Here is a 26,124-nt window from a genome sequence, read left to right on the forward strand (position 1 = left end):
CATAAACTGATAAATGTCACAGAGTCATGGATGAATTCATAATCAAATACCCCTTCTGAACTCAAATCCTCTGAATTGTAGAGACTAGAAGTATTAAACTGCACAAAGTAAAAAATATTTATACATGTACTTACCTTACCTTACCTATTATTAGTTAAGTACATGTACCTAAAAAATTGTAATGAGTAAATGTAATTTTCCACTATGAGCCCAACATCTAGAAATCTGGGCAAAAAGATAAAATGAAGTTTAGCTGTGATAAAAAAACAATTAGTGAAGTCGTGGCTGTCCATTGTTCTTTTCTTGATTTCAAAACAATACAAGCCAAAATGAAGACATACATTTAGACAATTACACAAAATGCATAGTTTAGCCTGAGTAACACTCAACTCAAGTGAAAACATCTCTTATCCATGGTGAAATTAATTGGTGGAAAATGCCACAATCACAAGAAGGGATGGATCCCAAACCACACTTTTGTTTTATCAAGAACTGCATCAGTATGGCACCAGGATGAAAAGAAAAAACTTAAAGAAAGCAATTAAAATGAAGTATTTGTTTGGACAAATTTTGAAATTGTAGTCCATACTTTTTCTTAATATTCTTTCTAATTATATAATAATTTATCATTATTATTATTTGTATTATTATATTATAATTATTTGTATTATTATAAAATACGATAGTTTAGTGTACATACCGTTAAAGTAGCTGCATTATTAAATAAATAATGAGATAAAGGAAAAAGAGAAAGGCATTTCTGATCGCACCCAAAGCTTTGGGTGGAGGATGTATTTATGAGGAGGACCAACTTCCGTTCTGTGACGCTACACTCGCGTGATGACGTCGTGAAACTCACCTGTGCGTCGGGCGCCGTGCAGGCCCCTCCTCCAGCCCTCACCTGCGACCAGGAAGATCCAGGAGGTGAAGTGTTCCAACACTACTGCAGCAGTCAGAGGAGAACCAGGGAGGGAACCTTCAAAGAAACATTTACAGAGTTTATTAAAACAACCTGGAAGGACAAACAGTGTGATCTACAAACAGAAGTGTACAGGTGGACAGGTACGTCAATGCTTCCTTGTTAGGGCTGTCAGCCTGCACCATCAGTCTGAAATGGGGAAGTGGAAGTTCAAGAGAAAGAACAGGAACAGAGCTTATGTACAACTTTATTGATAAAGCACCTTTCATACAGGGGGTGTAGCTCGAATTGATTTACAATAAAGAGGCAGCTGTTTCATTTATTGTTTGATAAATGAAACCTCTTCCGCTCCTTTTGATTCCAATCGGTGTGTTTTACTGATGTGTTTGTTTGATAAATGATAAATGAAAAGAAGTGTAAATGCTGTAAGGTAGAAACCAAGCCATCAAATGAATAAAAGCAACTAACTAGAAAATATGCTTATAGCAACAGAATATGTAAGAGGAAGGCATACTAATAATAAAAATGTAAAAGATGAGATTAAAACAAAGGAAGAGTGACTTAATGCTAAATAATATGCATTTTTAATTGTCATAAACTGGATATTTACACGACTAAAGGCTTGATAGCTTCATTCATTATTCCTTCATCATCATGAGAGAAGTATGGGTCAAAATGTCATCTGTGGTTGTGACCATGCTGTGAGGTTTGTTAAATAACACGTTCTGGTCTGTGCTTAACAGAATTAAAGGCTTTTTCATGCGTGTGTGTGTTTGTGTTGGTGGGTTGGTGGCTGTCAGCTGTAAGCCCCACTTTCCTCATCCTCACCTTTCTGGTTCTGCCACACATGCAAGTTTCTACCTGCCTGCCCGAGAGTTTCACAACAGTTTCGACTTTTTGCATTCCCCAAACATCTGCCTCTTCCGCTCCTTTTGATTCCAATCGGTGTGTTTTACTGATGTGTTTGTTTGATTAAGGATGAAGACCAAATGCCTTTTGGACTGATTGCGTGCTTGTTGTGGAAAGTTCCCGTTTTACATAAGCGGTGTTTTCAAGATTTGAGACCCAGATGTTGTCTCGAGTCCAATCTTTCTTTACTTGAAGAATGCTGTGGGTTTCTGCTGGAGATGTGGATAAAATTCTCTATTGTGGTCTCGGCCCATTTATTATCGATTGAGAAATTGTTGCCATGTAAAAGAAATCTAATATTGCTGTAAAATAGTCTTTCTAAATGACACTAAAAGGATGGATATCTTGTTGTAAACACTGGCAAAAACGCCAACTTTTAATTCATTTAATCATCTTAGGGTATAAAATCATCATATCCATTTGATTATTATTATTTTATATGTCATAAAAAACAAGTCAGATCATTCATTTATATTCTTCTTTAACAAGCATTCGCCACCTAACAGACTGAGGTCCTGCTGGAAGCTTTACGTTACACACAATAGACTTGTTATTGTATTTCATTTCACCATCCAGTTGGTTTAATCTTGAACAACATCAAATACAAAGTACTTTTTGCAATTGTTCTCTGCCTCTTTTTAAGTGTAATTCATTAATTAAGACGTTTTTTGTATTGATTTTTAAAGAATAATTCAAAATGCATCTCTGAGTTTTCTGTAGTCTGTTCGTGTATGTGTCTAACTCCACATAACTCAAGTGAAGTCATCTGTATTCGAGTCCAGGTAGCTATGAAGTGTGTGTTTGCAGTACTTAAACACTGTTGACATTACATGCCAATGAGTAACTCCTCTGTGAGAGGAGGCTACAACGCTCTGACCGGCTGTGTGATTAAAGCAGCTCTGTGGGCTCCGTAAAGCTCCAGAGTATTTGTCTTTCAAATCTCTGTCCTTAATTCAAGGGGGAAGCTTTGCTATTCCTCATTAAGCTGATAGTTGAAGCCGACTCAAGTCTTTTATGTCAGGATCGTTCATAAATATGTATTAGAGTTGCTTGTTCGCTTGATGCATAGTTAAATAATTCAAGTTAAGTCGCATCGTGAAAGTTGGCCTCCTGTTTTCATTTGGTTTATGTGGAACAAGGTACTCTGGAGTTCAGATTTGGGAGTTTGCATGTTGGTAACAACAGGTTGGCCAACTGCCATTAACTTGGATAAATTGTTGTTTTTTAGTAGTTTCAAAAAGGATTTTGAATGTGTATCAACCTATGGATGTTGTTTGTTCTGATAGTTGAGGGGCTGCTAGTTAACAATTATTCATTTTGTTGATTACTCCACTGATTTATTCTCAGTTGATCGATTTGTTAGGTCTATAAAATGCTGAAAAATATCCATCAGTGTTTCACCCAAAGCCCAATATGACGTCCTCAACTATCTAGTTTCACCCACAACTCAAAGATATTTAGTTTACTGTCACAGAGGAGTCAATAAACCAGAAAATATTCACATTTAAGAAGCTGTAATCAGATATTTTTGGCTTTATTTCCCTGTTAAATGACTCAAACCGATTAGTTGCTGATTCATTTAATAGTTAAAGAGGTATCGATGCAGCTCTAGTTGATCTTTAGAAGTTGTCTCTTTCCTGTTCGATCATGGACACGCATCCAACATGGATGTTAAATCTCTCACTTTATATGTCTTGAGGAAGCTCCTTGTGATCGAAACGTTGACTCTTTTTAAATGAACTTTAAATAAAAAGGAGTGGCTTTAGCTTGTAATGAAAGCGACACAGAACGGTGGCTCTACTGCTGGAATGACTCAGGAATGAGTGATTATTTACCGACTAGAGGGGCACACCTTCACGCTAAGTGTTTGCTTTAGTATCGGTAGTGGTTGACTGCCGTTCTCTGTTTTCTTCAGACATATTAATAATTCAACACTGCCTCTCCGACTGATCAGAGACCAGCTGTTCCACCTGACTGAGCCCAAGTTTTTAATCTACCAATTGTTGTCAAACTGTCACTAAATTACATAATTTACACACTTAGACTTCTCTTATTCAGGATTTGATCAGCCGTTTGATATTGTTATCCCTTTCTGAAGATCCTTCGAGTGCTTAACTGTTTCTCCAGGTAAACAAGCCGGGTACGAGTCACCGTGACTCTTCTCTAGGGAGGGCCGTGACAGTCAGAGTCAAACGGGGGGAAAAAAATAAAGATTTCAGCACACCCATGCTTTGGGGCATGTGTGCGTGAATATTAACCGCGAAGCAGAGATGCCATCAGAGCTGTGGTGTTGCCACGGTGTCATTTCCTGATCCTGAATACACAGCGGGAAACCCAGGAAACTTTACTCGGGACAAGCAGAGCCGTAGAGCAGCAAACACCCCGTCAATTATTAACGGCCCGGTGCTCTCATTCCCCCGACGTAACCATGGCACCCAGCAGACTGAAACTCAGCCAACAGCCCGGGACCTGCTGGTGATGCTGCTGTTGGCTTGTGGGAAAGACTACAAGTTAACCAAGACACTCACATACCTCTGACTGTGGGAGCAAGTGGACCTGTTTGACTTTATGAACCCGTCAGAAAAGGGGAATAACTGAGGAGTCACATCATTGGACGCAGAGGAATGTCAATGTGTGACTTGTTTTTTGCATTTTCTAGATTTTAAGTTGAGTACTTTCAAGGAGCTGTGGCTTCTTCTTTTGGATTATTAGTGTCTGTGTGGACTTTCAGACGTGCATCAGTGAGCCTTTGTGGATGAGAGACAGACTATATGGTCAGAGTTAAGTGACCGAGGTGGTCAGAAGGGATTTTTATTTTTTAGCAGCAGAAGAAGAAATCCTCAGCATCATGAATCTGACGCAGCGAATGAAATTACTGAAGCACTTTGGCTCTCTGCCTCCGGAGGCTCCAACACCACCTCCACTGCTGGTGGTGCCTGTAAGTGGAGGGATAAAAACGAGCTGCATTCAAACACGTAATGTCTGTGTTGTTTGGGGCTGAATGATTTAGAGAAAACGTTGCCAATATTTTTGACTGATATTGCAATTGCCATTTGCGACATTAGAGGAAATGATCATTTTCAAATATTTATTCTCATTGAAAAACATATTTAAATAAGTTTGGTGTGATTTTTGCTGGGAGCTGTAACAAACAAAGATGTTTTCTTAAATCTTTAGAATATGACATCTGGCAGCACCACAGTATTTCATTTAAAATAGTATTTTGACACACGTTTTACCTTTAGCAAATATTGTGCCTCCTTGCATATTGCAATTTTGAAACTTGATGCATCATTACAAATGTATGTTTTCTGACCCAGCATTGGTCAAGCCCAAAGATCTTTTAATTTTAGTTAAGATCCTAAAGTATATTTTTATATTAAAGTGTACAGTTGTGCCTTTCTGTTGGACTCGATAAACTGCTAAAATAAGACATATTGGTTGTTGAAAAAGGAAAATATTTACAACATTTTTTTAATTGCACAAAATTAAGAAATAGAAAAAGAACTAAAGATAAAAAAAAATGAAAGGTGCTTCTGCTGATGCTCTCTTCCAACTAACAAAAAAGTTCAATAAAGCAGTCGTTTGTGAAAGCCTAGTCGACATCGCAATGACGATATTTTTAAAAGAAATGTGTTTGCAGCTCTCCAAATAGGGCATGTTGAAATACAATGAACCGATGCATAATGTTTTGCATAAGATATGAAGAGTTTTGCGTTGCAAAATTCAGTATAAGTTCAGGTGAAGGTTTGAATAAGCAGTATCAGAGGAAAAACTGACTTTTTCTGACTTGAAAACAGACAATTATTGCGTTTCAGTGGGTTGATAACGGATGAAATTTGCTTCTTGCTCGTATTTCTTTGTGTGCACCTTTTGCATTTCCATTGTCATGCTTTTAACATCTGGAATTGACTAATATTGATCACTCTGGACTCTCTCCTCCTCTTCTCTGATATTTATGAGTGGGGGTTTCATAAGGAGGCAGTGCAGCTCCACCTTTAGGTTTATTACAGGGCTCTGACCGAGAGTGGGCAAAGGTCGGGTGGGGGAGGAGCGCTCCAGGTGAGGTTTCTCCTAGATATTTCTTGTCTCTCTCCTCTGCCGAGAGAGAAAGCCCACAGCTGGTCATATTACAGATCATTACAGCAGGAGGAGGTCAGGTTTCTTCTGGACAGCAGCCACCATCCCGGTGTTGGATAACTCTCGGAGGGGGGGGATCTGTGATTGTTTTGTTTTCGGAGTTACCATATGGAATATAAAGAGCTGGCTGTTCACTGAGCTCCAGAGGCCACAGGTGTTATTTGTTCAGCTTAGAGATCCCAGTGGGAAATGGAAGTAAGGTTCAAAGACCAAGTGGTAAGTGGAGGAGGAGCACAAAGCGTTAACGGCCTTACAGTAAACCGCTGCCTGAAAGTACCTAAAATAGACATAGATTATTACTACAAATTCCCTTCTAAAGGTTCTTTTTTGGCAAAATTTGAAAAAAACAGATTTTTACATCTTGAGGACTTAGTTTTTGACTGTGTGATTAATTGAAACTCCACTCTTGTAACTGATATAAATATTTTTATATTTTATATTTTTGTTCAAAAAGCTGGATTTGTTCGTCTGAGGATTTATAGCATGAATTGTATTTGCATGTATTTGCATATTAACAATATGAGTATTGAATGCAACAGTAAATGAAACAGGATTTAGACAAAGATCACCTCTGTAGTTTTCTCAGTTGTTTTGTTTACTCATCACTTGATTCAGTTATTAAATCTTCAGATGATGGTTTATCTACTGATCCGTTGTTTAAAAAACTGTGTGAACGAGCTGCTGCTTGACTTATTTTATCTTCCATTGACTAAAATTGACTGATTTAGTTTTTCTCATTACGATTATTTTGACTGATATTGAAACTGCGATATGAGAGAGAATCATATTATATATATATTTAAAAAACCATTATGGTGTGATTTTTGCAGGGATCTGTATCAAACAAAGATGTTTTCTTACGTCTGTAGAATATGATGTGTAGTCCAGCACATCCCTGCAGCAACACAATATTTAGGCTTTATTTAAAATGTACATTTTGTGCCACCTGTGATTGTGAAGAATTGCCTAGTCCACAGTTTCTTGCTTTGCTGTCTTTTACGGCCTGCAGTGAAACTACAGTATTGAACAATAAACCCTCCAGGTTTCAGTGTGAGTTAAGATTAAGAAAATCCACAGGCAGACTTTTATTTGAGCGATCAAGTCAGTTGCTGTGTTTTATTTTTTTTTACCCTCAGGTTTATGATTAACTTGTTCAAACAAATGGCCCACTGTTCACAGGTCACACACTGCTCACCTGTCACCAGCGAGTTTGAGACACTGATTAGTGTTTTTTGTTGAACCTAGACTGACCCAATTTAAAAGAAAGTATGTTTGCAGGATCAGTGAAATCATATCGTATTCATCATATTTGTTATTTTGGGCGATGTGTTTGGGTGTGTCAAGAGATTGGATACCTGGCTTTTGTTTGTGTTTCAATGAGTTATAAATGTCATCTATGTTGCACTTCCAGTGTTAAGACATGTGACTGCCTTGTACTGGTTACGTGACCTCATATTCCACTCTGTTGGGACAAATTCCAAACTGCTTTTATTACTTGACGACAAAAGCACGTCTCTGTGTCGGTGACTAGAGCAGCTGGCTTTACCCGTTCTCGCTGTTACTTAGATGTGTAGTCCATGGCCAGCTCGCTTGGTTTGAGTTTGTCTTTGCAAAAACAAAGAATGTGAAAAATGATAAACACGAGAAGCATGTTGTAATGTTAGCACAGCGAGTAAGAAATCTGTGGTTTTGGTGCGTTTGCTTCGTGGTTTGTGTGTCGACAAAACAGAATGGATATTTTTTGGGACATGGAATGAAGATATTTGCTGAAGACAGATGACGGAGTAAAGAGGAGTGTTTTTGTAACTGTGGAATGCAGTTGTGACATATTTTCTCTGGAAATATTCCAAGCAATATGCACTTTCATGTGAGATGAAAATATGAAGAACACACAGACATTTAGAAGCCTGAGATTAAACACAAAGTCCGGTTCAGGCCTCTCATGATAACTGCTATATAATATATTTTCCCAAAAATAATTGCAATAAATTATATTCTCATTTTAAGACCGTTTTATTCTACTTAAATAGCAAAATAACGCAACTACACCCTTTTAATAAAGTAACAGACTCATTCAATCTTAAAGGTATTAAGACATTGGAATTGGGATGTGAGAACAATATCAAAATATTCGAAATAAATGAAACACGATAAGGAAAAAAATAAATAAAATGGACTCTCACGCTCTGTTAACAAAAGTGTGCAATGTCCAAGTCTTAGAATGGCAGGGAAATCCCTGCTCAAAAATAGTCGAGGTCATGTCCATATTTATTGTACATCAAGTCAATTACGTAAAGATAATTGAGGTCATGTCCATATATGGTATGATAACTCGATAACATTTATCATGACAGGCCAAGTCCAGTTTCCTTATTGCTCCTGGAGATACAGTTTCCAATACTCTTGATGACGACAGTGTCTTCACAGAATTGACCTGATGGTTTAGAAAACCATGAAGTGTAGAACTGAGAACTTGACTGTCTGTTTACTACGTCTCTACTATTTCAGCCACCAGTGATCCGACTGTTTACAGACAGTCAAACGTAGAAATGTGCTGTTTAGCACAGGCTCAATGTTTCTGTCACTGAGAGAGAAAATATTTTGTCACTAGAGCTGCTGCGATTTATATATTAATCAATCAACAGAACATTTACTTTGCAACTATTTTCTCCAGCGTCTCACATGGCAGGATTTGATGCTTTTCTTTGTCATCTATGAAAAGAAAGCTGAATATTTTGGGTGTTTTGACTGTTAGTCGGACAAAACAAGTCACATTTCTCTCTGGTAAATTATAACCGCTGTTTTTTCCTTTTTTATTGACACATTATCAGTTAAACGATTCATTGATTAATCAAGATAATAAATCAATAATGAAAATAACCATTGGTTGTTGCCCCACTTGTCTCTACACAATGTTCAAATGTTTGTACAAATACTGAACAAGCCCCGGCTGTTGTATGTTGTCATTACCGCAGGGACAAGCGCACACACACACACACACACACCCACGCACACGCACGCACATGCACACACACAGGTAGCCCCTCCTCCATACCGGTCAGGCAGGATTGAGACAGGTGTGAGCATGCCGAGATCAGGTTGAGTCGCACACCCACACTTTACCTGTTTGGCTCAACTGTCCTCCCTGTAAGGACCTGCTTTATGTATTAGGGTTCATTATTCGTGATATTGTCAAAGATAAGTTTTCCTTTGCTAAGGCATATTTTTAATCTCATCATTGTTGTTGTTTCTTTCCAGAAACCAGGTATGGAGGAGCTACTAATATGGGAGCAACATACAATAACACTGAACAAAGTAAGTGGTTGTTTTTCTTAAAAAAAAAAAATCAAATGCTGTCCGTTTTAGATGAGAAGGTGATATGTTTTCATACTCCACATGTAAAACGTGACATTCATATTGACAACTAGATTCAATTTGAAATGCAGACGGCTTATCTGTGTTTGTTCTGCTCTGAGTGGCTGCACAAACACACAAGTGAAAGTCGATGCTGGATGTAGAGATCACCTTCATTATTAGTAAAAAAAAAAAGTGCCTGCGGGGGGGGGAAGGTTGAGCTGGACTGAGCTTCAGACCTCTCAGTTTCACGGAACAGACTCCAGCAGGAATTCAGAGTGACACACCCTGCTGCACCCGACACAGCACCACCTGCCACCTCTCCGCCGTCCTGCCGGAGACTGAGCGCCGCTGGAATGTGCTCTTCCTCCCTCTGTCTCGCTGCACATGCTCGTGCTCTACCCACTTACTTTCTCTGCGTTTGTGTTACTCTGTCACGTACTTGCTTTTATTTACTGCCCGTCTAAAAGCCTTTTTTGGAAATCTTTTGTTTCTCGTGATGGCAGGATCCCAAATTTGGGTTCGGCTTTGCCATTTCGGGAGGCAAGGACAAGCCTCACCCAGACAACGGGGATACAGCCGTGGTGGTGTCAGATGTGCTGCCAAACGGACCGGCCATGGGACGACTGTTGTAAGTAGAGCGCCGTGGTTCTGACGTGACTGCGGGAACTTTTCAAAACTTGACTGTTAACATCAAAAACACACACTTTCATTTCTGGATGAGAACCAGAATCAAATGTGCTTTTGCTTGTGCTTTGCAGCACCAAAGATCAAATCGTCATGGTCAATGGCGAGTCTATGGACAACGTCTACTCCACCTACACCATTCAGGTTCTTAAGTCATGTGGCAAGACTACAAACATAGTGAGTACAGAGGAAGCACCAACCAAAAAAACCGACGCATGCATCACCGACGGTTCGTGATCTTTAAATCTCCATCCTTCTCCATCCTTCTCCATCCTTCTCCCTGCAGACGGTGAAGCGCCCTCGCAAGATCCAGATCCCAGCGACCACCAGACCGACTCGGGCCGTCTCCCACTCCAACCTGCTGGACCCGGACCCTCCGAGACGAACGAGACGCTACTCCGACGGCAGCGACAACCGAGAGGGAAACCGGTACCGCGCCCGCAGCGCCTCGCCGGACCGCAACGGGCACGGCAACGGGCACGGCAACGCGCTGCCGCTGATGTCGACGGGGTACAAGAGGCTGCCACGGCAGGACGTTGTGGAGAAACCCATCAGGACTACACTGCTCAAGAAGAAAATCACAGATGGTGAGAATTCGGGAACTTTAGTGTGCTTGTCCTGGCGTTCTCACATGGAGAGTGCTGATGTCTGACTCTTGTTGTCCTCCTCTTTCTGCAGAGTATGGATTGAAGCTGGGCAGTCAGATCTTCATCAAGCACATGACAGAAACGGGCCTGGCCGCGAAGGAAGGAACGCTGCAGGAGGGAGACCTCATCCTCAAGGTGGGAATTAAGATTTGGATGATTAATCTTAAAAACGACGATGTTTATGCACGACAACTCTTGCTAAAAAGATTTGTAAAAGTCAGGTTTTTTTATATTCATGTTAAATGATTCGTCTCCTCCAACCAGATCAATGGCATGACGACGGAGAATCTGTCCCTGCTGGAGACCAAGCACCTGGTGGAGAAGAGCAGGGGCAAACTGACCATGACGGTCCTCAGGGACGACCGCAAGTTCCTGGTGAGCATCCCCGAGGTGGAGGACAGCGCCCCCAACAGCGAGGACGACCGACGCCACGGCAGCAGCTCTGAACTGGAGGGTGAGGGATGGAGATGGAAAGGGAGGGAGGGAGTGTATTGAATGGTGGAGTAAAAGCAGCTCTGAGCCACAGTGTGAAAGAGGAAAGACAACGACATGAATGAGAGGAAACTCATTGATGAAGGAGTCCGTCTTTGCAGAATCTCTTGTCCCGTCAATTGACTTTGTTTTTATGTTTCCCATCAGACATTTCCGACATCGACGAAGACAGCCCCACCCACAGAACGTCCCGCCAGCCTACCAGAGAGAAACGAACACGCAGGTACACACCCATCCACCCCAAAACCAGAAGTAATCAACATAAAGTAGTGGTAGTCGTTCAAATCTTATAGTAGTTCAGTTTTTATTGTAAAACATCATTTTCCAAGATATCAAAACATGTTATTACCATGCTACTTTTCTATAAAAACAAACATTATGTCAAGAGACAGAAGAAAAATAATAAAACAAATGTATGTATGTACATATAAAAAATAGATAAATGTTGATATGATAAATATTTTTAATCCTCAAGAATTCAAAGTTAATCGTGATGAGTAATTGATATTCAAATGGTCATTTTGTGGGTGAAATATTTATTTTAAGGATAAAGGCTCTATATTTTTCTGCATCATTGTGTTTTTGGTTTGTTTTTTTATACAGAACAAGAGCTGAACCTCCTCCATCTAAGTCTCGGGATTCATCACCGTTGCGCTCCACCTTGACTCGGCCTCCCGTAAAAACCTACGCCCCTCGCAGAGGTCAGTACCGCCGAGAGTTACAACCAACAGATGGAATTAGAATCTTGCACAATGAAAAAGACAATAATGACCTTTTGTTACTGTTGATTATTTTTTCTTCAGCCCCGTCCGATTCTGAGTCGGACCGCAGTGCTTCTCCTCCTCCTCCTATAGTCAGGAGAGCGAGTCCGGACATGAGGGATCACTCCAGCAAATACAAGTCAGTTCAACCTCATTACTGTGGAATTGAAAAAATGTTCATCAAACTTTTTCTCACTTATATGCTAAATGTTTAAATTTCAGATAAAAATATATCATGTTGTCAGATTTGATATACAAGTAGTCCCAAACATCCAATAAAATCATATTTATATTAGAATCAATAGGTATTTTTTTTTACGATTCTTTCGACCAGAGGTATTATTTTATCACCTTGCAACTTAGAAAGTAAAAAAACGTTTATTCTATTCATGTTTAACCGACAACAACGATATACAGATTGCTCAATTGCACGTAAACAAAAGAAATGTCAAGTCCTTGGGCAAGACACTTAACCCCAAGTTGCTCCTGAAGGCTTGCCATCGGTGTGGACTGGATGATGAATGTTAGTTAGAGTCTGATGGTGGCACCTTGCATGGTAGCCTGTCATCAGTGTGTGAATGGGTGAATGATATGTAATATACTACTGATTGTAAGTCGCTTTGGATAAAAGCGTCTGCTAAATGACTGTAATGTAATGTAATGTAAGTAGCTTTTAAGAAATTAATTTCTGACTTTCCTCGTCCTCCAGATCTCTGTCTGGTATGGCCATCCTCCCCAACACTCTGTCCTCTCCTCAACCCCCCAACTTGAACACCTCTCGCGCCTCCTCCTCTGCATCGCGTCCTCGCAGGCCGGTGTCGGACTCGGACTCGGACCGCAGCACTTCCCCTGTGCCGCGCAGACGGAGCCCCCGCCCAGACAGCAGATACAAGTAAGGACGCTGGATGCAACTCCAGGGATGAGACGACTCGGGATTTTAACGTGGATAGCCATTAAAAAAAATAGAATAAAACACTCTTATATAAATTGATCATGGTGAATTTCAGTTGAAGGGATAGTCGCAGAAAAGCTGTCGAGCACGCTGTCATGGAAGAGAATAAAAAAAAAAACAACAGAGCCTGATTTTAACAAAAGAGGAATTATCACGTAAAAAAAAACTGACTCACAATTTTGCTATTTATTTTCATCCTTATGATTTATGACTGCCTTATTTAAGATTGTTTGTTTGTATTTTACAAAAAATTAAGTTCACTAAAAAAAAAAAAAATATATTAGTTTTTTAATAAAATGTAAGGTAAAGTGATTGCTGTATGTTTTAGTTCCTTTTATCAGAGTTTTAAGCATATTTGAATGATTATCGGGATATCATTAATCACAATTTATTTGGCCAGGTTAATATTGACATTTTCATATCGTTCCAATCAACTCGAAGCTTTAATTAGAGAACCTTAGTAATCACAATGCTGATAAACACCATTAAAAAAAAACCGTCTTTTTCCATCAGACATTTGCTAACTGTCACTCCTCCCCCCCACCAGAGTTCTTCCGGATCTGGCCTATGGAGGTGGACTAAGAGCGTCCCCCATCGATGTTCGCCAAGAGACACTTAGGAGGGTCAACTCTCCTGTCAGAGTCCATCCCCCAGGTCAGCACACACACACACACACACACACACACACACACACACACACACACACACACACACACACACACACACACACACACAATATCCAACTTCCGTTTTTTATGTTACGCAATACATTCCCGGACTTGTCTGACGCCTCTTTGACAATATTTGCTTTGAATATTTGCTGCTGAAAACACATCAACAGTCAAATAAAGCTAAACACACAGCAAACATGAGAGGTGAGAACCTGACAATAAACATCATATGTCCCTTTAAAAGGCTGTCAGTTCTTTGACATCTTTAAAGTTTAAGTTAAGACGAGTTTTTTTCTTGTGTTCACAATGGAAATTAGTGAGCATTGAATAATTATATATTAAGTTATATGAACAGCTGGTAAAATTAACAAAGTGTTGATGTACATTGATTTCTACGGGTATGAATTCATTCTCTAAACTTGCATTTATAACAACAATTTAGATGATATATATATATTTTATAGTTCCAAAACACTACATATACAAACTTTATTGTGCCGTTAAAGCTACTTATTGTCAGATAAAAAAATTCCATAATTTTCTGCTAATAAATAAATGCTATATTTTATGTTCTCCTCGTTTTCAGACTCTGATTCCGAATCTGAAGTGAGCCTGGCGCCTCCTCAGAGGCAGAGCACCACGTACAGTCAGGACTCCCTCAGCAGATACAGGTACAGATGAAGGTCCACCCTCACCCACTCCTCCCCCCCCCCCCCCCAAAACCCAACAAGATCTCACGGACTGGGACACTGAGCAGACTGTGCACGTCTGTCCCTTTATTAAACATTAGCTAATCATGTATTTACCTTTTTAATTATTTTATTAAACCTTTTCTGTCTTGTGATTTTGATTGATTTGCTAATTTTGTGCCTGAAGTCTCATTTATAGCCTTTTGATTTTCGCTTGACTTGTGTTTTTGGCTGTGTACCAAGTGTTTTGTGTTGACATTTTTGTTATCCGATTTGAATAAAAGTGACTTACACACTGAACATGTCGCTCTCCTGTATGTGGATAAATGCTGATTAAACAGAAGACTCTTATCAATGAAGCAACAATATTCCAAGCAAACATCTGTAGAATAGTTCCCCGATTACAAATCTGCATGTTTTACTCAGCATGTAATACAAATTCATAGTAGTAGATCAGTAAAATACTACAAATTCTTCTTGACGGGTAATTTTGATCAGTTACAAAGCAGTTAACCATCAAAGAGAGAGCTTCCCCCCCCCCACGAGACACTAAGGTGAATATTCAACATTTCAGTCTCCTCCTCTCATCAATAATAATCATATCAGCCACAGGTCCCCCCGTCTCCAAACGTAACTCAGATTTGTTGTCTTCCTCCTCCCTCACTCCCGCCTCCCTCTCTTCTCTTCTCTTCCAGAGTCCTGCCAGATGTTGCCCTGCTGCCTCAGGCGGAGTCGCCACGATGGAGCGCCCCCAGCGTCACCGCCAGCAATCCGCCACAGAAAGTGTGTGTGTGTGTGTGTACTTTAGGTTTCGGGTTGAAGTGTGTTCATATCAGTAAGGGGAGGTAACTGTCGAGGAGGGAGCATCTGTGTGTTATTGTTTGAGTTTGAGTAAAATCAAGGACACAGACAGTAAAATGTGACAGAAGCAAAAAACTTGATGTTCAGAGGCTTAAATGTAGCACAAATCAAATTGGTGTTAATCAGCTTTAAATATGTTCTTTATAATGGTTATTTTTTTGGCTACCGGCCGTGAATAGCCAACCAAAATGTTCTGCTGATGTATGAAATAGTTTTAATGTTTCATTTATTGATCTTTGCAGCTCCTTCAGATTCTGAATCAGAAGCCAGTTACGAATCTGCACCTCGCAGGGAATCTACAGACAGCATGAAGTCCAACACAGCTAGCAACAGATACAGGTGAGAGACACCTGTAATGTCTTTATTTGTCAGAAGAAGACTCTCTACAACAGGTGTCTGTTGGCAAAACTTTTTTCAACAAACAAGCGACTATTATTCAACCACCCAATAGTTGAGTCTCTCGTGCTTAGAAACACAACAGGCCTCATGCTGGAACCGATTTAGGAATAAATTACAGCTGACTTTTGTTCAGATTTGATCTTATTTTTTCACGCCCTATTGATGTCTGGGATTCACCAATGTTTTCTCATTTTTACTCTTCTCTCAGGTAAGAGAACATTTTACCAGTTGACAGCACGTTCACCATAAAATTTAAATTTGAGGTCCATTTAAAAAAAAATGTATCAACATAATCACATTCCGATTATTATGAGTATAATTTAGAGTAATTACCAATGCTTTGATTTTAAAATTTAACGCCACTGCTGACAGTCAATTTAGTGAAATTTAATTTAACAGAATCTTAATTCCACTCCTGAAGTTATTCTTCTTCTTGCAACCTTATTTTTGGTGACATCTCTCAAATACGACACATTGTGCCGGAGTATTTGCACAAAACAAGCCATTATTTAGTATTTATTGGGCGTTACCTATGCTAATTAGAACAATTTAGAGAATGCATGAGGCCTGATGCTACATTTTGAAAAGTCATCCCGTTTTCATAAACTTGACCTCCGGAGGGCCTAAATTTAACATTAACTGTTGACAGTAAACCAGCAGGCTTTTGATAGAAACCTGAGCAGGTGTACCGTCGGAAGCAGATCACATATTACGCCTACAGTTTGCTAAATGTTTGTTCATAGTCAACTGAATATTATTTCCCAGTTGGTCATTCAATTTCTGTCACTGTACAGTGACATCAGGCAAGACTGACACAAATTATCCTGGAAAACTCTGAACAAGCTAAAAAGAAAACAAAATTCATCCAGGATAGTCTCATCGAGATTTAAAATCTCTTTGCCAAAGGGAGTCCTCGCCAAGATGGCAGCATAAACGTTTCGCACATGAAAGCACTAAAAAAAAAGACTAAAAAATTAAAAAGCCAAAAAGGTAAACAACATTAACTTTTTACATTTAAGAGACAGTAAACAGACCGCAAAATGCATCAACCAATGAATTAGTAGTGATGTTTGGTAACAGGACATGTGCAAGTCAGTGTTCAAATAGTCCTTAATCCTTTTTCTAAAATCTTTCATCCTTATACAATACAAAAATAAATGAAATACACACTGTAGAAGCTTGTAATTAGTGTTATATAAATGCTAGTCTCACTCACCGGATGTAAACTGCCATTGGCCGCCTGTTTCAGCCAGCTCTCTCCTCCCCCTCTGTTACCTTTATCTCTATTTTGCAGCAACTGTCGCTGCATCCTTAGTTCCGCCCAAGACTATTGTGATCGGTTTAAAGAAGTACAAACAAGCCGGAGCGTGTATTTTTCCCCCTATAGCAGAATGATAATGTTTAGAGCCAGAACTTTTCTTTTACACTGTGGAGATAAATGTAACTATTCAAGATTATGTAAATACAGAGTTCTTTAGAACAGTTGATTGTTAAAAGCAATAACTTCATAAAAAAATTCTAGTAAACAATGCATTCACCAGTTAACATGTGCAGTAGTATTTGGTGCAGAGCGCACAGTTGAAAAAAAGAAATATGAATAAGCGCTTCACTGTGGAGATGTGTGAAATGAAACAGGATGTCCGACCGGTTTATCTGCTTCACACAAACACTAGTATTGTCTCATTGTAAAACACACAACCGATACACATGACGCGACTTCCTGCAAGGATTACATAACATAACGTCTCAGTTCAACTGCTCATGTACAAAAACGTGTCAGTTTTGATGAGATATTTGAATTAACAATCTCACTTTTGACAGTTAACACACTGTTTTGTTTCTTGTTGTGTATCACACGATGACAAAAAAAAGGTTAAATGATGTATTGTAGTTGATTCCATGTATTTGTCTTACAATCAGAGTCCTGCCTGACATCAAATCCACTAAAGTTGCCGTGAAGCAGGAGCCTTCTCGCCGCGTCCCGTCACCCACCACACCTCCTCCTGACGGTCAGTTTACTCCTCTGCATCAAAAACACTCATCCTCTCCTCCTCTTTGTTGTTGTCATCTTACGTTTTAGAGCAGAAAGGCTGTCATTTTTTTCCTGACCAAAGTCTCTGTTGTTCAGATTCCTCAGGGTCAGACCAGCTGTCACATCTCAGGAGGTCCGGGAGCTCTGAGCGGGACGACAACCGCCGCAGGTACTGCTTCATCGAAACCTAACACGTGACATAAAAGCTCCTCATATGCCACTGAAATGTGTTATTACACAAATATCACAGGTGATGTTTTCTCCACCTCACAGAGTTCCTCGTGCTGCTAATGGAATGGACACCCTGAAGTCTGGCATTTCAATGAAGAGCAACCCGCCAGCATACTGTAAGGCTCAAGATAGAAATACTGCTACAACCTGATTGACAGGAAGATATCTTTTGAGTTTTATATTGATTAAAGCTGGGGTAGGCAGTTTATTCTTGGCGTCATAGGGCAAAAATCCCTTTTAGCATGAAAGGTAGGCAGTTTTCTGGAAAAAACCTGGAAAAAACCTGCCAGAATTTAAGAAATACAGCTCTTCTCCTCCAGCTCTCCTAAGCTCCTCCCACCAGAGGAGCACACTGGCACATGCAGAGGTTTCAGCATCCTTTTTCATAACATCACCCTCTAGCGCGCTAAAATATTGGTGAAGCAGCCCTGAGTTCACACAGAAGGCAAAAACTACCAAAAAGATGGAGAGAAAATGTTGCTAATAGGTTAGCCTTCTGCTAGTCTTTGACTGCGTTTGGCAGACGTTAAACTGTCAGCATCCTTATCTCTTCATCTTTGAAACGCTTTGCTGATATTGTCAGACTCTCTTTTTGATAAGTTTGTCTTGTTGCCGATGCTATAATAGCAACTTTTCCTGCAAGTTATTCCTCCGTTGAAACAGGCTTACTATGAAGGGACAGATGTTGAACCTTTGATTGGCCAAAGTCTCCTGTTTTTTTCTAAAAGAGAGACGAGAGAAGGCGTAGAAGTGTAGTTTTCTCCCAGACCACTTGATTGACAATATGCTGAAAGGTTATTATAGATTTTTTGCCCAATGACTCTAAAAGTATACTTCCAACCCCAGCTTTAATTGTATTTTTATACTTAATGAAGTAAAAGCTGTCAAACATTAGCTCGTTTAACAATTTTTCACTCTGAGCTGTGATGAATTGTGCTTTTTTTTACATTTTATAGTCTAAATACTCAGATTAATGGACAATAAAGAAAATCTACATTAGTAGCACCAGCAGGGAGTCTCATCATTTCCATTTTTCTTCTAGCAAAGCCTGTAGAGGAGCCAATCTACTCCCTACCTCCAGACTCTTACCCAGCGCCTAATCCAGGGTGAGAAATGCTCATTTATTCACATGCATCTTCATCTTTGAGCTGGTTAATTCATCTCAACAGAAATTAACGCATTTCTAATTGTATCCCCTCCCTCTCAGCTACAGCTCAGACGTTCATACGGTGTCGTTTGTGAAGGAGGGCAGCGTGGGTCTGAGGCTTGTGGGCGGCAACGATGTCGGCATATTTGTAGGAGGAGTTCAGCCGAACAGCCCGGCGTACATAGAGGGGATGAAAGAGGGAGACCAGATCATGCAGGTGAGATTTCACTTTACAGTTATTCAGTATTAGTTTAATGAAGAGTCTAATATGTATTTCAAATTCTAGAAACTGAAACTCAAGATTAAAGCCCTTATTTTGGCATGTCAGCTGATATTAAAGATCACCATGATGGAGCACATTTTATTTTGTTCAGTGCTGCAGAACTAGAACCAGGACTGAGCAGTGCAGGTTGTCAGACACAAAAGGTTGGGAGAAAAAAAAGAAAACGTAAAAAAAGGAAACAAACAAGAAGGGATGTTACGGATAAAGATGTCTTATTAGTTTTGGGGGAATTTAAAAGTCTCCCTCCTTAAACTTGTGTCTCCTTTTTTCAGGTAAATAAAGTAGATTTTGGTCATTTCACACGAGAAGAGGCAGCCAACTTCCTCCTGAACATCAAGAAAGGAAAGCAGGTTGAAATCTGCACTCAGAACAAGATGGACAGTAAGTTTATCACTAAACCTCTCAGATGATAATCATGGGTAAAGCTCCTGTCGATCAGTGACTGGATGAACCGATCTTAATCCTCCCTCTCCTCAAGTTTATAAGAAGATCATCAAGTCCAACCTGGCCGACAACTTCTACATTCGCACCCACTTTGACCACGAGGCAGAGGGCCCCATCGGTCTGAGCTTCACCAGAGGGGAGGTGTTCAGGGTGGTGGACACGATGCACCGCGGGAAGTTGGGCAACTGGTTGGCCAGCCGCATGGGGAACGACCTGCACGAGATGGATAAAGGCACCATCCCCAACCAGAGCAGGTAGGGGGAGAGATGGGAAAAAAAGATCTGGATTTATAGCTCAATCAGGAGCTGTGATTCAGTTCTTACGTCTGTCATTATCTCCTGCAGGGCGGAGACTTTGGCCAGCATAGAGCAGGCGCAACGGGTGAGCGGAGAGAAGCAGGTGACCGGGCCGAGAGCTGAGTTCTGGAAACTACGGGGGCTCAGAGGGAACAAAAAGAACGAGAAGAACGTCCGACGGTCTCGGGACGACCTGATGCAGCTCACCATTCAGGGCAAGTTCCCGGCCTACGAGAGGGTCCTGCTCAGAGAAGGTTGGTGTGGTTTTTAACCCCTCACACACAGATTCACACACAAACACACAGATGATGTTTTGCAGAAAAATGTCCCAAGGAGTGGAGCATGTTTCATCAGATCCCTGAATTGTCTGTGTCTCCAGCTAATTTCAAACGACCCATCGTCATTCTGGGTCCTCTTAACGACATCGCCATGGAGAAGCTGGCCAGAGAGAAGCCTGATGAATACGAAGTGGCAGGTTGGTTTCTTCTTTTTCACCAGTCCCAACATAAGAAACTGCTTTCCTATACCGTTTTTTTGTAATTCTGTAGTTCTCCTGATCTGATGTCCACATCATAAACATTGTTTTTCTGCGTCATGTCAGACATGGTTCCTCGCAGTGGCGGAGGAGACGGCGGCTCCACGGTCATTAAACTGGACACTGTGAGGAGAATAGCAGAGAAGGTGAGTCTTCAGATCACCAGAAGAAGAAACAAATGTGATTGTTTTTTTTAGTGTCTTTTTTATTGGGTATACAAACATTTAAAAAATGTGTCGTTCCATACATCACTTATGCACAAAGACATATAAAAAGGCACACAAATGTTTTTTGTTATTTAAAACAGGAAAATTATACAAAAATAGTAATAATTCAGTATTTTAGTAAATAATAAACTAAACTATGTTAAATAATGAAAGGCAGAATCTATATTCCTATATGTTATCTAAATATGTTTTTTTTTTTTTGTTTTATGTTCAATAATAATCAAAAGAGACACTTCGTTTACAAACATAAAAAATGTGCATCTCCATACAATCACTCATTCACAAAGACATTTAACAAGGCACACCAACGTTACAAATAAAATAAATAGGAACATAATAATACTAATATTGTTAATTAAAAAAACTATTAGGAAATAAATATTATAATAGAATACTAATAATGAAGGTGGAGTCTATACTAATTTAGCCATTAAACACAAATATCAGGGTATGTTTCCTCCTCAGCAATACCTTCTTGTGTGTCTGTTCTCCGAGCATTTAATCCATCTGATGAAAATGATTAAATGTAGATAATTTGTCAATGTTTAACAACAACATGCATCTGGTTTTGTTTGCGTCCTTGCTTTACCCTGTTTTTGCTCCTCTCTCTCTTTTCCCAGGACAAGCACCCTCTTCTGGACATCACTCCCACTGCAGTGGAAAGGCTGAACTACATCCAGTACCACCCAATGGTTCTGTTCCTGGACCCGCACAGCCGCAAGGACGTCAAGGCCTTGAGGCAGAGGTACAGCCCAAACTCCAACAAGAGCTCCAGACGGCTTTACACGCAGGCCCTGAAGCTCAGGAAGCACTGCAGCCACCTTTTCTCAGGTAACGAAACATGAGAAAAGTCTATTCCTGTCGTATGTAATCATTGAATATCAATAGACTTTATTTGTTTATTTATCTGGTGCCAGTGTACAACGTGTATACTTGTCACTTTACACTGTATTTTTCTCCCCCCAGCACGTATCGACCTGCAGCCCAGCTCCAATGTTTGGTACGACAGTCTGAAGGATAAGATCCGCCACCAACAGTCCAAACCTGTCTGGGTGTCTGAAGTGAAGGTACGACACACATCAACGCCCGATAACACACAGCAACACCCAACACACACCGATTTAAACCTGATCCTTTTTGTTTTAAAGGGATGGTTTGGGTGTTTTAAAGTCTGGTTCTTTAAGGTACTTATCTATAGTAAGTGTATCACCTACAGTAGATGGCGGTCCATAGTTTAGAGAAACAGACAGGAGAGCTGGCGTAGTACTAAAGCAGGGACGTCATCAAAACCTATTTTAGCCACTGAAGCCATTATCTATGCTCTCTTCAAAGCCACCAGACTTGATTGAACAAAACTGTAATTTTACCTCACAACATAACGGGAGTTGCTGGTCTACTGCTGACTCAAATGGTTAGTTGTTAGTAAGTAAGTAAGTAGTAAGTCACTCAGAAACACAAATAAACTAACCAATTGATGCAGCGGTAAAATAGTTTTTTTCAATGGGGATGGAAACAACAGCCACGGTTCCCCGTCAGCAAGAAAAAGCAGCGAAAATATGCTCAATATAGCGTACACTTAACTGATATTGATTATTTACATGGCTATAATATGTTTTGCCACAGCAGTACATTGCTCTGCACTGGTGCTGGTTCTCCCGTCTGTTTCTCTAAACTGGGGGCCATCTATAGATAAGAACCCCATACAACCACACTTAAAAACATCCAAACTCTCCCCTCAAGTCAAGTACGTTGCTACAGTCTTATGAAAAATATTCGTAAAGGTCAACCTTCAAGAAATAGATTTACAACCTTGCATGTACTAATGCTTTTTATTTTTTAAATAGTTAAGTATATGATTAGCTACTATGATTGTGAAATTTCATAACCCTAAAAGGATGATGAGATACTTAAATGTACGCACTTAAAATTCACCTGAAACTGGGTTACTATGTCTTTTGTGAGAGATGTTCTAAACTACAATAAATCTTTATTATCTCATTGGGGGTTTAATGCAGATATAAACGGTTTTTCAAAATGTATTTCATACTAAAAAGAGACTTTTATTTAGTTTACCTTGATTTAAAAATAACTAGCACCAGTGGCAAACTACTGACAAAACAGTTTTTTCTGTCCAGTTGGAGACTGGTGGAGAACAGGACCTGGATGCTCTGGACCAAACCCAGTCGGACTACCTGAGTGCTGCCAGTGACCTGGAGGACACCGACGGAGAGGTCTACACCGACAACGAGGACCTGGAGGAGGCCTTCCCCGGCCAGAACGCTGCAGATCTCCCCAGAGGCTCCAGGGTGGCCGGATCTGCTTTAGCCCGGTCGTCTGAGCCCGCCTCCAGTCACCACAGCCCCCCCGTGGACAGCGACGACGACGACGACTCACTCTCGCTCAGAGAGGTCCCACCACTGATGCACGTACCTGAGCCCAGACTACCACGCCAGCCGAGCTACAGCCCATCTCACAGCGCCGAGGAGGAAGAGCCCTCACAACGCAGTTTCACAGACTCAGATTTCAGTGCCCTCGATGTGGTCGGACCCACGACTCCATCAGAAGGACCACCAGATTTTATAGCCCCCGACCCCACGGCCCGGTACTCTGAGACCGAGCCTGCGTACGCTGAGGTGCATCGCGAGAGCCAACAACATGCAAGTCTGTCTGTTATCGAGGAGAAACTACAACAGGTAATGCTCTTATTTAAAGGACTATACCTGTGTTTTTATGGATTTTAGTCTATTTATCTTAAACCAAATGTACTGAAACATTTAAGTAGTTTAATCGATTAGTTAGTAAATTGACATAATACACAATTTTCAAGTCTTTTTTTAAAGCAAAAAAGCCAAACATTAGCTGGTTTTAGTATTTGCTGTTTTTTTGTGTTTAATCTTCTATGATGGTAAATTTAATACCTTTGGGTTTTGCATTTTTGGCTGCACAAAACAGGCAATTTAAATATGACAACTTGCACTATGAGGAAACTGTGATGACTATTTATCAAAATCATATGTTATGCACCAATCAATTAATAAATTATTTGAGAAAAAATGACAATAAAGAACAAAGCTGGCGTTAACCAGTGTTCAGATTTCTGTTCTGGAAATGTATGCAAATTAGCCACCTATTAAATAAGATAATGCTTCATTTGAATAATTAAACATACAATTTCAGCAAAATGGTAATACGAAAGAATATTGTCACGATGTAAATAATCAACTGAGGAAAAAGGGTGTCTGTACTGTAAAGATGCAACACCAGTGAAAATTAAGTTTTGTATTGCATGGGATTATTTAGTTTAAAACAATGATTCATTGGATAATTTCATAAGAAACCAAAATGTCTCTTGTTTAAAACCCGTCTTGTGTCTCTCTTCTAGGCTCGCTCTGCAGAGTCTCAGGAACAACCTGAGAAGAAGAAGGGCCCTCAGTTCATCGTGTAAGTCTTCTTTATGTCTTTATGTCTTTGTCCGTCACAGTAAATCCACACTGAGGCTAATGTGCTAATGCTGACCCTCATCTGTCCTCCTCTTTATATACAGGCTAGCACATCATCACCAGGCGGTCCAGTTCAGACGCACACAGATCCGAGGCAGCGACAGCTCGGAGGAAGAGGAGGAGGAGGAGGTGGATGACATCGAATGGGGTCCAGCAACAGAACTTTAAATCGAGGATTAAAGATGTGGTTCACTGATCTGACGGGGACATGGAGACTATTTGAATCCTTCAAGAAACTGTCTTGGATCATTTAAAAACATTTTCATGAGAGGACTTGTTCAGATGTGGGAGATAAAAGTTAGCAAAAAGTTTTAACATCTAACAAAAGTTTCTCAAGTGCCTCTTATTTTGTATTTAAATAACACCATGTCCAACAAATCAGCCTTACCGTTTGTTACTGCTACTGTTTGTGACATTAAAACAAATTCTAGTTTTATTAGAAAATCACAACAAATGAGTCTTTTCTTAGAAAATTTATGAAATGTTTGGATGCCGCTTTAACCTTTTTTCTACATTAAACTGTTTTACTGATTTTAAAAGTGCATGGGTTTTTGTTCAATCGTACAAAATGGCACAAATTTTTTTTTTTGTGCATTTACATATTTGCCAGGATTAACATGATTAAATACAACCCTGATTATTGATAATCACTGATATTGGCTGTTGATGCAAGAATACCTGGTATTCTTAGGGAAAACAGTGATTGGACGATGAAACACAGAATTTACCTGACTGTTAAACTCTCCTCCAAGGCTGGATAAAGAAGTCAGACCTCCATTTTATATTTTTTTTGCAAATATTTTGAGGTTTATTTAATCAATTGCACATTTGTTTTTGTTTTGTTATAATTTAAAGTTTCATTGAATTTTATACAAAGAATATCCAACACCAAAAAGACAGACAGGTAACCAAACAGACATTTATATAAAAAGGCAGTTATTTGTTTACTGTAATGTGTTGGGCTTCAGTACAGATATACTGAACAAAACCATTAGATATGTGCACCACTCCATCTGTCCCATATAATAATCATATATTTCTGCCCAACAAGTTCCATCATTTGTTCCCTCCACATATTTAGTTGAGGAGTTTGAGGCTCTTTTCAACATCTTGGATTAAAAAGAAGTTACAGGTTGAAATGCCAGTTTTTAAACTAACAATTAACTAGTACTATTAATGCAAACTTACCCAATTGGGTGCTGTAGTTTTGTCCCAAAGGAGGCATAACTTTAATACTTTTAACCATCGGCTCAAATACTCCAGAACATTTCTCCTTTTTTCTTGATGGAAGTGAACTTTCCCTTTTATTACAGTGTCTGATTTGTAAATATTTCTTCAGATGGCCATGTCCATCTTGGCAGAATTTTCCCCTCCTCATGTAACAGGAAAGGAAATCACCGTGCACATGTATTTGTTAAACATATACCACTAATCAATCAATCAATCAATCAATCAATCAATCAATCAAACTGTATTTGTAGCAGCTTCCATACAGGATAGTGAAGTTCAAAGTGCCTCAAAGATGACTGGCGAGCTGAAAATACATTGATTAATAAGATAAGTGAAAATTATTAAATAAAAATAGATTCAATTTTGCAACCTAAACACAATTAAATAATGCAAAAATGTATTTTATATATATATATATATATATATAACTAACAGAAATGTAAGTTTGCCCCTGCATATTTAACGTATTTTGTGCAGGACTCCTTTCTTTTCAAACCTCTAGTTAATGTATCAGTTGATGTTAAGCTAACATGAGGCAGATTCTTAAATGTGCATGTAATCAAATTATCACAAACTCACATTGGGGGTTGCGGAGGGATTGTGAGAAGGGGACCACCACTCATCATTGCCCTGAGGCCTCTCATCCGAGTTAATCTGAAACCTGTCTACATTCACACTTCCTTACTGTCACTAATATAATTATTATTTTATTGCATGC

At 39.7% G+C, this 26,124-nt stretch overlaps 1 protein-coding gene across 5 annotated transcripts; it reads left to right on the plus strand.

Annotated features, from left to right (window-relative positions):
• Window positions 1-860: 860 nt before the first annotated feature.
• Window positions 861-24,696, plus strand: tjp3 (tight junction protein 3). Of its 5 annotated transcripts, none has more exons than XM_054603266.1 (30): window positions 861-1,062; window positions 9,227-9,283; window positions 9,829-9,953; window positions 10,084-10,186; window positions 10,296-10,596; window positions 10,688-10,791; window positions 10,921-11,110; window positions 11,296-11,371; window positions 11,752-11,849; window positions 11,952-12,048; window positions 12,619-12,801; window positions 13,409-13,515; window positions 14,119-14,203; window positions 14,917-15,003; window positions 15,323-15,421; window positions 17,402-17,490; window positions 17,610-17,682; window positions 17,787-17,860; window positions 18,787-18,850; window positions 18,952-19,108; window positions 19,447-19,555; window positions 19,653-19,872; window positions 19,963-20,168; window positions 20,294-20,389; window positions 20,516-20,595; window positions 21,297-21,507; window positions 21,643-21,743; window positions 22,812-23,369; window positions 24,059-24,117; window positions 24,221-24,696. In XM_054603266.1, exons 2-30 carry the CDS (start codon window positions 9,236-9,238, stop codon window positions 24,342-24,344), a joined length of 3,924 nt encoding a protein of 1,307 aa, XP_054459241.1. In that variant the 5' UTR covers window positions 861-1,062; window positions 9,227-9,235; the 3' UTR covers window positions 24,345-24,696. The 5 variants fall into 5 exon arrangements, with proteins under 5 accessions (XP_054459241.1, XP_054459238.1, XP_054459237.1 ...); XM_054603263.1 differs by lacking the exon at window positions 861-1,062 and adding an exon at window positions 4,466-4,766 and having other exon boundaries at window positions 18,958-19,108; XM_054603262.1 differs by lacking the exon at window positions 861-1,062 and adding an exon at window positions 4,467-4,766.
• Window positions 24,697-26,124: the final 1,428 nt, after the last annotated feature.

Source organism: Anoplopoma fimbria, chromosome 8 (assembly GCF_027596085.1).
Source record: "Anoplopoma fimbria isolate UVic2021 breed Golden Eagle Sablefish chromosome 8, Afim_UVic_2022, whole genome shotgun sequence".
NCBI classification, from domain to species: Eukaryota; Metazoa; Chordata; class Actinopteri; order Perciformes; family Anoplopomatidae; genus Anoplopoma; species Anoplopoma fimbria.